General features: G+C 35.9%; 1 protein-coding gene across 1 annotated transcript in view; it reads right to left on the bottom strand.

Moving 5' to 3' along the window:
* Positions 1 to 10808, bottom strand: part of LOC107719715 (uncharacterized) — a 27063-nt gene extending 16255 nt beyond the window's left edge. Inside the window, exons 1-2 of the mRNA XM_016527201.1 lie at positions 10751 to 10808; positions 8927 to 9265 (exon numbers count right to left, since the gene is read on the bottom strand). Of these exons, the coding sequence (XP_016382687.1) occupies positions 8927 to 9265; positions 10751 to 10808 (397 nt within the window). The remainder of the gene's footprint in view (positions 1 to 8926; positions 9266 to 10750) is intronic.
* Positions 10809 to 12632: the final 1824 nt, after the last annotated feature.

Here is a 12632-nt window from a genome sequence, read left to right as displayed (position 1 = left end):
TACAGTAACTGACAGTATATTCCAATGTGTGTTTACTGTATATTCTGTTGTTTGGTTTTTGAACTTTTCTCTTCTAGTGCTTTTCATCTACTGTAAGAAAACTTTTACAGTAGTGTATTCAAAGTAAACTTTCTTAAAGTTTATTGGTGAATTTTACTGTATCTTCACAACTTCATTTATGCTCCACACTGTAACAGACATTGACTTGCAATATGTTTCCTGTTTCCCAAAAGGAGGTTTTTGTAACAGTGTTTTGAATTGATCTCACTAGTGTTCTCTAGTCAGGAAAATATTCTGTGTATTTGACAGCTTTGTGTGTCATCTGAGGCCAAAGATTAGATTCTGACAAAAGAGAATATGTTTTTGACTAAAATGTTTGACTTTGACATGGAAGTTTGACGTTTGTATAAAGCTGGTGTGTAATTTTGAGATTGTGTTTATAGTTGTGGGAAAATGGTGAATTGTTTCATGAATTGTGTGTTAGCAATCGAGAAAAAACTGTAAGTAGGCTAAACTGTTGGTTATTTATCACTGCTTTGGAACAAAATGCATTCAATGATGACATCTTTCCGTTTACATGAATTATTTTCTCACATAGACACAAACAAAGCCAACTTTATGTACAATTCAAACCAATTTACCTCTTTTCAAAATTGTTAAACCTAAGTTAAAATCCCAGTACAATACAAAAATGAATAAGTCAGCAATTTTCAGCATTTACCATAGTAAAATATATTATGAATCAAATACTATTAGAGCAGTTCTATGTAACTGATTGATGTAACACCTACACAAGCGTTAGTCTTTCAATTTCATTCTCTACCATCTCTACAAAAGAAGACAAATTAGAAATTATTTTGTTACTTTAATATAAACATGGACTATGTAACATAGACTGCAGTGAATTTTACACAGTTGAGACACTCATTCTTGTTTTGTAAAGACATTTTATGAAAGCAAACACTGTACTGGGTCGTTGTTTTATAAGTGACAAAATGTGTTTGTTGGTTGAGAGCCTTTGGAAGTGAGATTGATTTTAAGTGTTAAGGTAGTTTTAGTGCATTTTTTAATGTGAAATGAACTGCTGTGCCAAGATGAAAGTTGGTCAGGAGAACTGTGTGAAGAGTTTTGTAAAAAAATAACCTAATTATTGAGAAATGTGTTCAAGTGACTGTAAACTAGTACTAGTTGAAATCACTTTGACAATGTAAGTGACACACTGACTAGTGGTGAAAACTGTAGCACTTGGCTATAAGTTGTCAGGGCTCTTATCTGACACGTATCTAAGCTTCACAAATAAACTCTCAACAATTTGATAGAATTACAAGGTATAACAACCATACTTTAATTAGTTATAGTTTATAATCACAGCTTTTGCTAACAGTAGTGAGTAAACTTAAGCAAATCTATGGCCCTATGCAAATGATCCAAAACCTGAACCACTCTTTTTATTGTAAACAATTCAACTGCTACAGAATAGTATCACAGAGCTAGTAAGGAAACTATGACTCAGGCTTGGGAGGAACCAGCTGCACCTGCAGTCTTTCAGGTGACATTTCAGCTCTTTAGTGGGTGACGGTTCACGTACGCTGCGCTCCCGCTCAGCTCAGCTCAGCTCCTGTGGAAGCATATAGGTAGCGAAATTCAATTTAAAATGCAATATGCAAAATGGCATTGTATTTCTGTATTTAAATTTACATTTTCCATTACCCATACGTGCAAAGTTTGGTGCAAAAGGAAAATGAAAATTAAATTATATAATTTGCCAACAATGGTTGAGTATTATTTTAGGTATAAAATATCATTATTGTAATGTTTGTAATGTCCATTTATAGTCTTTACACAGCAGCTTGGCTCCTTAAATGTTTAATAACCAGCTAATTTCAAGACGCTGGCGTCATGTGGGTCACGCGCAGTGTAAGATACGTATGGGTAATGGAAAATGTAAATTTAAATACAGAAATACATTGCCATTTTGAATATTGCATTGCCATTTTGCATTTTAAATTGAATTTCGCTACCTATATGCTTCCATACAGCTCAGCTCTAACTAGCAACACCCGAGGGCATGTTGAAAGATATTTGACAGCTTACTGAATGAATAGTGTTGTCACATGAAATCACTCAGTGAACACATTTGAACAAAACATTGTCACCTAATCCATTCAGTGTCCATAAACTAGCAAGAAAAATGTACACTAGAGAGGAAATTTGTTGCGAAAATTACATTTATTATATTTTTACTCATATAATTCCTATTTTTCATTATAATTAACAAAAATGTATAGATACAACGTTATTGCAGTAATGGTCTAATATGAACTTGTACACAAATCAATTGTTACTTTTAACCTCAACAATAGGGTTCCCTGTATAGTTTAGTTTAACCCTTTAAGCCCTGAGGGCATTTTTGCCTCACTGAAGTTGATGTTTTTTTCTGATTTCTTATGATTGAGCTCATTTTAATCAAGACTTTTCTGAAAACAGTGACATGCAATTTTCCATGATCTATGCATGTTTCATGAAGTTATGAATGAAAACGTAACCTACACTCTAAAAAATGCTGGGTTAAATACAACCCAGTGCTGGGTAAAATAGGGACAAACCCAGCAATTGGGCTGGGTCAAAGCAACCCAATTGCTGGGTTTGTCCCTATTTTACCCAGCACTGGGTTGTATTTAACCCAGCATTTTTTAGAGTGTATATTTTTCTTAATTTAATGGTTTAATGTGTGTGATAACATCATAAGAAATATCTTTAGATCTAATGAACAAATGAGTTTGGGCTAATTTTAATCTGGAGAATTTTCTGAAAATAATCTATGATCTAAAGATCTTTGCATGTTTCCTGAAGTTACGAGCTAAAACGCCACAGGACTGCAACCTCTGATTTTTTCGCTAAGCTACATGCCGCCTGTGCAGTTGTATGTGTGTTATAAATTATTGAGGAATATCTTTAGATATAAATTATGGATTATAGTGATTTTGGGCTCTTTTTAATCAGGAGAATCTGCTCTAAAAATGGTGTCTATTTTTCCACGATCTGAGCATGTTTTATGAAGTTACAAGCAAAATGGTGACATCAATATATTATATTCATATGGGTCTGGGGGTGACTTCTTGTACAAAAACTTGTTCCAGTTTATTCAAAGCCCCAAACAATTATGCTTGTTTTATTCTACTCGATGAGACCTTTCAAATTACATATGACATGACTATCTGAGCTGTATGATGTTTTTGACATATTAGAGTAAACGGCACAAAAATCATATTTTGTAAATGATAATTTTTTTTTTTTTCATTTATCAACAAATAACTCGGCACTACTTTGGAGTTAATCAAAGCGGCTACATGCATTGTAAAGCTCAGACTCTAAGCTTTCAAATGATATCAATCCATTTTTGTTCATCAAGGCAGTGGTTTGAAAAATATGATTAGTAATATTTTTGCGGAGGGGGGGCGTCCCGCCCGCGGTACACTCCGGTTTAGAGGGACTGCTTTAATTACATTAATAATAATAATAATAATTACATTAATTAAAAAGCTGAGATTCTAAGCTTTAAAATGATACCTATTTTGTGTCATTCCATTCAGGGGTTGCTTAGTAATTTGATTATGATTTTTTTCGGGCTTAAAAGTGTTAAAAAATAACGTATACTTAATCGCAACCCTTTAAGCCCTGAGGGCATTTTTGCCTCACTGAAGTTGATGTTTTTTTCTGATTTCTTATGATTGAGCTCATTTTAATCAAGACTTTTCTGAAAACAGTGACATGCAATTTTCCATGATCTATGCATGTTTCATGAAGTTATGAATGAAAACGACCTATTTTGTGTCATTCCATTCAGGGGTTGCTTAGTAATTTGATTATGATTTTTTTCGGGCTTAAAAGTGTTAAAAAATAACGTATACTTAATCGCAAGCTTGTTAATTATTCCTGAATAATTCTCACTCCAGGCTGAACTCGAAAGTTGGCAGCCCTGTTTAAAATAAGTTGAAGTTTTAGTTTTCCTGAGCAACATTTACAAAATTCATTGTATAAGTTAATGTTAGATCTTTTGCTCCAAATGCTTGTGCACTCTTACAAAATAAAGGTGCTTCAAAAGGTTCTTCACAGCGATGACATAGAAGAACCATTTTTGGTTCCAGAAAGAACCATTCAGTCAAATCTTCTTTAAAGAGCCATCTCTTTCTTACCTTTTTATAAACTGAAGAATCTTCTTTTGCCACAAAGAACCTTTTGTGAAACAGAAAGGTTCTTCACATGTTAAAGGTTCTTTATTGAACCATTTAGACAAAAAGGTTCTTCTATGGCAGAGTGTTGATTAGATGATGATAAGAGAAATAAGTTCCAATAGACTAACATTAGAAGTTATGGGAATGTATAGCTAATGCGGGGAAATGTGAAGTAATCAGAAACCGTAGGATTTATTAATGCTTGTTTTATGCCAGGTTGGAGTCATACACTGATTTTCTGTCATGGTCTTTGGACCCACTGAATTAGCCTTGCTCACCTCATGTAGAAAACTAGCTCCGCCACTGCTGCTACTGTCTTCATGCTGTCATAGTCTCTTCTTTCAGCACATCAGCATACAGTGTTATAGCTGACACTCCAGAGAAGATGCTGGATGATAAAGGACCACTAGTTCACACATGGCCTTTCATCAGAGTATCGAAATGCATTGTCCTTCACAAACCTCATGTGGTTAAATGAAACTTTGCAAAAATCATTTATGCAAATTGGTCACCTGGCAAAGAGATTAAAAGCAAAAAAAATATGAATGTAAGGGGAGGACAGTTGTGATTACTGTGGTAAACCTTGACACTGGAAGAAAGTGCAGAAAAAGCAAAAATATATCAGAAGAAATGAACAGCATTTCTCATCTACTGCTCATCTTCATTCCCAGTCCCTCATTAGTCATCACTAAACTCAGCTGCTGACTAATTTCCCACTAATTTACAACAAAGGTGAAATACACTTTGGAAACAGAAGGGAATGTCATGAAGACTGCTATGACTGATGTTTAGATGATGGAGAAGGTTTGAATCAAAACTGCATTATGTTGAAGAAACAGTTTTTATGACAGCTTAAGTTATTGAAGGACAGACAGGATCTGCTTTTGGTTTCCTTAAAATTGCAGTCTTTGGTCTGCAAACTTATTCACAAGCGTCAAAGCAAACAGAAAACACGCTGCACAGTGTGCAAACAAACTACAGGGACAGATTAGGACACAGATCATTGAGGATCTGTTGTTTCTTTGTTTTCTTGTGTTACGTGTGTGTGTGTGTGTGTGTGTGTGTGTTACGTGTGTGTGTGTGTTACGTGTGTGTGTGTGTGTGTGTGTCATCATAACCGCCACCCTGAGCAGCGTCTCAGACACGCATGAATGACAACAAAGGCCAAGCTAAAAATTCTGCATTCCAAGGTAGGAATATGTTCAAATCCAATAGCAGTCTTCCAGTCTTTTAAAATATGGCAAGTGTTTATGATCATAATGACCTGAGGTGTGAATTCCTCTTTATCTCTGTGAGGTTTCTGCATGATATAATTATGCTGATTTGCCTGCTGTTCTGTTGTGATCTGAATATTTAGCCTGGGGCTGCCAGCTATTCCTCAACTTTACCCTCTCTGAATACATCTTTAATGTGACAGTTACGTGTGTGTGTGTGTGTTACGTGTGTGTGTGTGTGTGTGTGTCATCATAACCGCCACCCTGAGCAGCGTCTCAGACACGCATGAATGACAACAAAGGCCAAGCTAAAAATTCTGCATTCCAAGGTAGGAATATGTTCAAATCCAATAGCAGTCTTCCAGTCTTTTAAAATATGGCAAGTGTTTATGATCATAATGACCTGAGGTGTGAATTCCTCTTTATCTCTGTGAGGTTTCTGCATGATATAATTATGCTGATTTGCCTGCTGTTCTGTTGTGATCTGAATATTTAGCCTGGGGCTGCCAGCTATTCCTCAACTTTACCCTCTCTGAATACATCTTTAATGTGACAGTATCTTAATGTTATTAATGACAAATTACTGTCTGTGAGCCTTTCCTGATGTCCCATGTCAAAGTTTCTGCCAAGAAATTTCAGAACATGCGGCAATAACTGAAAATGGAAATGTATATTCATGTTTGATTTGCTGTCTTAAAACTATGTTTTTGTGTGTGTGTTTACAAGTGTTTAAGTGTTTAATTTCATCAGCTGCTTTCTGACAGATAAACAAAATCTTTGCAGTCAAAATTATATTCTCTTCTGTCAAAATCAAACTAAAGCCAGATGACACACAAAGCCTAACAAATAAATTTAGGGTGAAGTGAAAAGATGTTTTAACATGTTGTTAGCATGATGTAACATGTTAACATGGTTTGCATGTTGTGAAGCAGAGTTTTTTTTCCCATTTTCCATTGAATTCAATTTAATATAATAACACTTGTTGGATTTGTACTGGTCAGGCGAAGTACAGGCTGACAGAGACTTTTGGAGATCAGACAAAACACATCTTCTGGCTGGATCAAGTAATAAGACTGGCATTGAGTTTACAGCATCGTTTACTTTACTGAACAATGGAACATTTTATTTGCTCTCAGATGACCATCATCAACATGATATGTGACAAAATCATGATATAATCTATAACAATTTACCCCAAAAGTGTGTCCTGTTCCTTGTTTATTGCAATCACTTTTTCATTCCATAATTTTAGCTAATTCTCTTTATTTTACATAAACATTGTTAGCTTTCTAGTGATCTTGAAGACATTGATTAGCTTGTTCAGGTGTGTTCAGTTAGGGTTGCAGCTAAACTCTGCAGGACAGTGGCCCTCCAGGACCAAAGTTGCCCAGCCCTGCGGTAGACTAATTTGCAGCTGGTTCCTTAAAGATTTTCCCATGGGGTTTAATAACGGGGTTTTTCAATTTATGAGTAAAATAAAGCCTGTGGAAAACATAAACTGACAATACTTTGACATTTTGTTCTAATATGTAAACATCTACAGTGTATAATTCGTTTTAAGTCATAAAGCAATGCAGTTTATGTGTGAATGATCGGTGGGGGGATTGGCTGAGATGCAGCAGCTAAATCTTGCATAGGGCACCAAAATGATTGGACCCTGATTCTGTGAGATTATTTTATAAGACCTAAATTTGCTGAGGTCTCCTGATTGTGGATCACTGGGCCTTTAGTGAGAAGCATGTGTGGACCATTGCTGCCATCTACTGGTCAAGTCATGAAACTGCCACTACCTATAAATATGTTTAATTACTACAATACTAGCTAGTTCTTGCTACTACACACAAACTGACCACAAACCACTACTTTCAGACACCATTTAATTTTTTAGCTCAGCTGTCACAGAACTGAACGCACAGGATTGTGGGACATCAGGCAGCAAATAATACACGATGCTGCCTTCATAAATCTATCAGATTATACTCTATCAATAAATATGAATATTTAACTATTATTTGAATTCACAATAAAATATCATAGTTACTGTGTTAGTCATGTCTCTCATGTTTAGAAAGCAAAGTCATTGACATTTGGTCCACTAGAGTGAAGATGCTGGTTCAGGTGTGTTGGTGTGAGCTGGCGCTCTACAGGAAGGTGGCACTCCAGAAATGTCCATTATGGCTGTTATAATTGACACAATGCTCTAACAAGTCTCAGAGGCTGCTTGTAGTTATTCATTATAACTCTCCTCATCTGAGCGGCTGGTGATTTTCCTGGAGACTGTTCCTCCATTCTTCACATATTGTTAAACAACTCCTGAAATCACACCATGAGAACAAATATCAGAACAAATACAGGTGTAGTCTTTCCCAAATAAAGCTAGGAGGATGTTGTTTTTCCACCCATTAACCTCCTCGTTTTAGACCAGAGTGGGGATTTATGGTGAGATATTGAAAAGAACTGATAGCAGTAAATATTCAACTTTATCTGCGTGTTTCTCTACCTCTGTCATATTAATCAGTCTGACTCTCTTCTGTATATCATTTTATATATACACAATATGAAGTTATCTATTACTTTTTTATTTGTATTATTTTTTTCTGCTACAGCAAGTGAAGGGAATGTGTCCAGCTCAGGGTTTTTAATTTTACACAATGTTATTAGCAGTACAGTATTAGTTGTAGGTTATACTTGCCATTTTGTCCTGGATTTCTGCAACAGCAACAGTAAATCACAACAGCAACAAACACCAGCAGTCCCAGCAGTCCCAGACCCAGTCCCAGTCCCCATTTCAGTTTTGTATGATCTGGTCCCAGGCCTGCTTCTGTAATCAGTGGTGTATAAAGTACATGAAAGCCATACTCAATTAAAAGTACAGATATCTAACCAGAAAATTACTTTGATAGAAGTTGAAATCACCGTTTAGAATATTACTTGAGTAAAAGTCTTAAAGTATGTGATATTTATTGTACTTAAGTCCGAAAAGTATTTTTTTAAATCTTAAACGTACTTAAGTATTGAAAGTAAAAGTACAAGTAAATGCAAAATGGAAAAGAAGCAAATAAATATAAAATATGTTAATATAATACATTTAATAAATATAAAAAAATAGTCAAAATGTGAAATTAACAGCCAGTAGGTGACAGCAAGTGACTGTTAATGAGTGAGTCATTGAGATTCAACTGATTCGTTCAAACGACTGATGCATTCAGTGTATCATTCATTCAATGTATCGGAGTAAAAGTATACATTTTAATTAGGAAATGTAGTGGCGTAAAAGTCAAAGTTGGCTGAAATATAAAAACTCAAGTAAAGTACAGATACTCCCAAAAATACTTAAGTAGCTAGTGTAACGAAGCATTATTACTTCGTTACATTACACCACTGTCTGTAATGGACAAGGAGAGACTTGACAAGGTTAGTGCCATACTACAATGTCAGAAGAAGAGCTGTACTGAACAATATCGAGAATTTACTCACCAGAGACAGTAACATTGAATTGCTTGTATGACGACTTTTTAGAGGAGCTGTCGATGATCTGTAGTTTATAAAGTCCAGTGAGTTCAGTGCTGATGTTGATGATGGTGAGAGATCCGGTCTGACTGTCTATCTTCAGTCTGTCTCTGAGTCTCTCATCAATCTCACATGATCGGGTGCCATCTGTGTTTCCCCTACATTTAGCTATATTCCTGTCCTGAGGACCCAACATCCAGCTGATCTGATGATATTCTTCTACACCGCTGTGTAGGGTTACAGACTGTCCCACCGCTGTCTTCACTTCTTCTGTCTTCATTTCATCTGTCTCAGCACCAAACACACCTGGAAAACATAATCAATAAATTAAACATTAAATACCAGAACAAAACCATGTGAATAAGGGTTAGATGTTTGCAAACTAGAAAATGTATTAACACAATCTTCACGGAGTGAAACATTTTATTTTAGCACAGAAGAGTGGTTTATGTTGATGACCAGTTTGATATTGTAATATTCTTCTTGACAGGCTTAAAGACGTCACATCATTATTTCAATAAATTTACAGCATTTGCACTGGCTCATCTATTTAACCCGCGCTCCTTTAGTGTTTCTATCAAGTCGCGATCTCCACTCCTCAAAAGTGTTTTTTACCCTTAAAGAACAAAAACTGGCAGTCTGCACAACCGAGAACATAACGGAATAAATTGACTGTGCACGCGACCGGAGACTGCTGAGAGGCGGTGGCTTTAATGGAAGGCGCAGAAGCCGGTAGAGCGAGTTTGACTAGTTACAGGGCAAAGGGAAGAAAAAGATTTGTCTGCATCAAGAGCACCTGGAGTTTTCAAATGATGCTCAACTTTTCCCGGTGGTGAGATCTTGGGGCCGATCTATAAAAAAAACCCTCCACGCCCCCAAATATTAAACGCTGTTATTTACCGGAGCGCATGGGAAACAAATGGAAAAGCCAAGCAGTGAAACTTAAAAGCAGCTGGCCCGGTGTTATAGATATATAGAAATATTGTATTAATATATCATAATATAGGCTACTCAGTTCCTGAAATATTGCATTCCACTGAACATTCCTGATATTCCTCTCTTATGTCATTAATACAAGACGCAAACACATTCAAAAGTTCCTGGATGTGTGTAGCTTTGCTTTATTTTATTTTATGTTCCACCCTAATGAAGTCACTAGGTCTTATCTGCCCACCCCCGAAAAAAAAGTTCTGGCTACGTCCCTGCCAAAGAGAAACACTTATTACTTACCATTAATGAAAAATATCCAAAGACAAACGATCAGCTCTCTTCGCATTGTGTTGAAAGGTTTAAAGGTAACGATCCACCGCACAGAAGAGGTTTTGTAATTAATCAACAAAACTGGCAGTGTTGAACGTAGACCTATCTGTCTGAATGTCAAACTGCGTACGCTACCGGTGAGAGTGACTGACTGTTTCTGAGAGATTCAGAGATGATGCTCTTTTATTATGAGGACACTGACTATGTCCCCGTAATTCATAAAGCTTAAAAAACAAAATTCTGTTTTTAGGTGTAGGGTTGATGTAGGGCCATAGCAAATATTGTACAGTATAAAACCCATTACAGCTATGGAGCGTAAACCCCGTAAACCACCAATACCAACGTGTGTGTGTGTTTCTGTAGTAATTCTGTAGGCTACCTAAATATTACTGTTAGGTCTACCTGGAAAACTTAAACTATTGTTAATTTCATTTGTAGTTTGTTATTGTTTTTGTTTTTATATGTTCTTATTTTATTACTTACTGTTAACTTGTCTATTTTAGTTCAATTCAATTCTGAGTGTGAGTGCACCTGGTTCTTGGGTGGGTACTGGTTTAACCAACTGCATGTGGAAGGGGTGTGGGTCCATGATAAAATTCCAGGAGGAAACAATCTAAACTTCACACGCAAAACCACAAACATGCACACAATAGGACACTCAATGAACCTGAGATTCCAACAGCAATCATGTCATGACTGTGTTGTGCTTCAAGCACCCTATCTGCAGCCTGTCTTTTCTGCTCCTCTCTGAGTTGAATGTGAGCTTGTTTTCAACTGCACAGCTTTTACTTAAACTCAGATACTCTGTCTACAGCTTGTGTTAACTGAGCAGCCCAATTTAGCGCTAGCCTAGAGATGAGTTTGAATAGCGAGGGACTCTGGTCCGCTGCTTCAGTTGTTATAGCTGTGCTGTTTTGTGATTTCATCACAGGTTAAGCCCTTTAGTGTAACCACAGCACTGGTCTACAACCAGCTGTTCAGGCAGGATTGATTCATCTTTGACAGATATTTCACTGCACTTAGCGACTAATCAGTCTTAACGCTTGACACAAAAGTGTCACAGTTTTTTACAACCGCTATAGGACACATTTCTCAATACTTAGCTCACTTTTATTAAAACTCTGCACACAGCGATCACAACAGACTATGTCGGCTGAGCTGTTGGTTATTTATCACTAATTTGGTGCAAAATGCATTCAATGATGACATCTTTCAATTTACATGAATTCTTTTCTCACATAGACACAAACAAAGCCAACTTTATGTAATATACAAACCAATTTGCAAATGTCCACATACTCTTTTCAAAATTGTTAAACCTAAGTTCAAATCCCAGTACAATACAAAAATGAACAAGGCAGCAATTTGCTACTAATACCATATTGAAATATATTACGAATCTAAAAAATCAAATACTGTCAGAGCAGTTAGATGTAACTCGTTGATGTAACACCTTCACAAGCGTTTGTCTTTCAGTTTCATTCTCTACACATCTCTACAAAAGAAGACAAAGTAGATTTTTTTTACTGTCACGTAAACAGACGGAAGTGAATTGGGTCATTCTATGGAAACGTCCACTTTTCTGTCCCTAGCCTTTACAGAAATATTACACTTGAAAAACACTTTAGGGTTACAATTTTTTTATATTTTAAAATAAAACAATGTGTTATTTGAACAATTACACCTTCTTGAGCCATCAATGTGGCAATATTTATTTTTAATTAATTATAAAGAATTCCAAGCACCACAAAACTGCTCGTCCCCACAGCCATGTACAGAGGGAAAATGCTTTATTTTGAGGTCAAAAACAGGTTTTTCTACCATTTAAAATACAATGATGTATTCATAACTATCAAATATATGATGTAAATGACATAAAAAAACAAAATGCCAAATAAATATTATAAAATATATAATGAAAGTAGTGGTCCCCTGGAGTTGTGTCACTGGTGTTACCGTTTAACAAAAATCACACTGATGACATCACTTGACTTCCTTCCTCCCATTTCCTGAAGATCTATGAAAAAAGGCCCATGGTAAGTCCACTGTCTCTTTTCAGTTATCAGAAATTTTATCTCATGATTTCATATGAAGCTTTTAGTGGAAGTCACTGGTATGACCTACTTTATTGTTAGGGAATTGTAAAAAAACTAGAATACAAATGGATTAAACTACTCAATGTAGTGAGTATGATTGACGACATGTGGTTTGATACCTTGCAGCAGACATTTTGTAAAATGCATTTTTCATGAAAATTGTCACTGGTGTTACCGTTCTAATGGGTAACACCAGTAAAGATCAGTTTACGTTGATGCTCTTTTACTAACTGCTTTCACTAATTGCCAAATGTAACAATTTAGTCTTATCTACTTAACTGTAGTTAAAGAATAAGGATCTTTGGTCTTATGTATGT

The sequence above is a fragment of the Sinocyclocheilus rhinocerous genome, unplaced genomic scaffold, assembly GCF_001515625.1.
Source record: "Sinocyclocheilus rhinocerous isolate Xijiao unplaced genomic scaffold, SAMN03320098_v1.1 scaffold331, whole genome shotgun sequence".
NCBI lineage: Eukaryota > Metazoa > Chordata > Actinopteri > Cypriniformes > Cyprinidae > Sinocyclocheilus > Sinocyclocheilus rhinocerous.
This window is presented reverse-complemented; position numbering and strand designations above follow the sequence as displayed.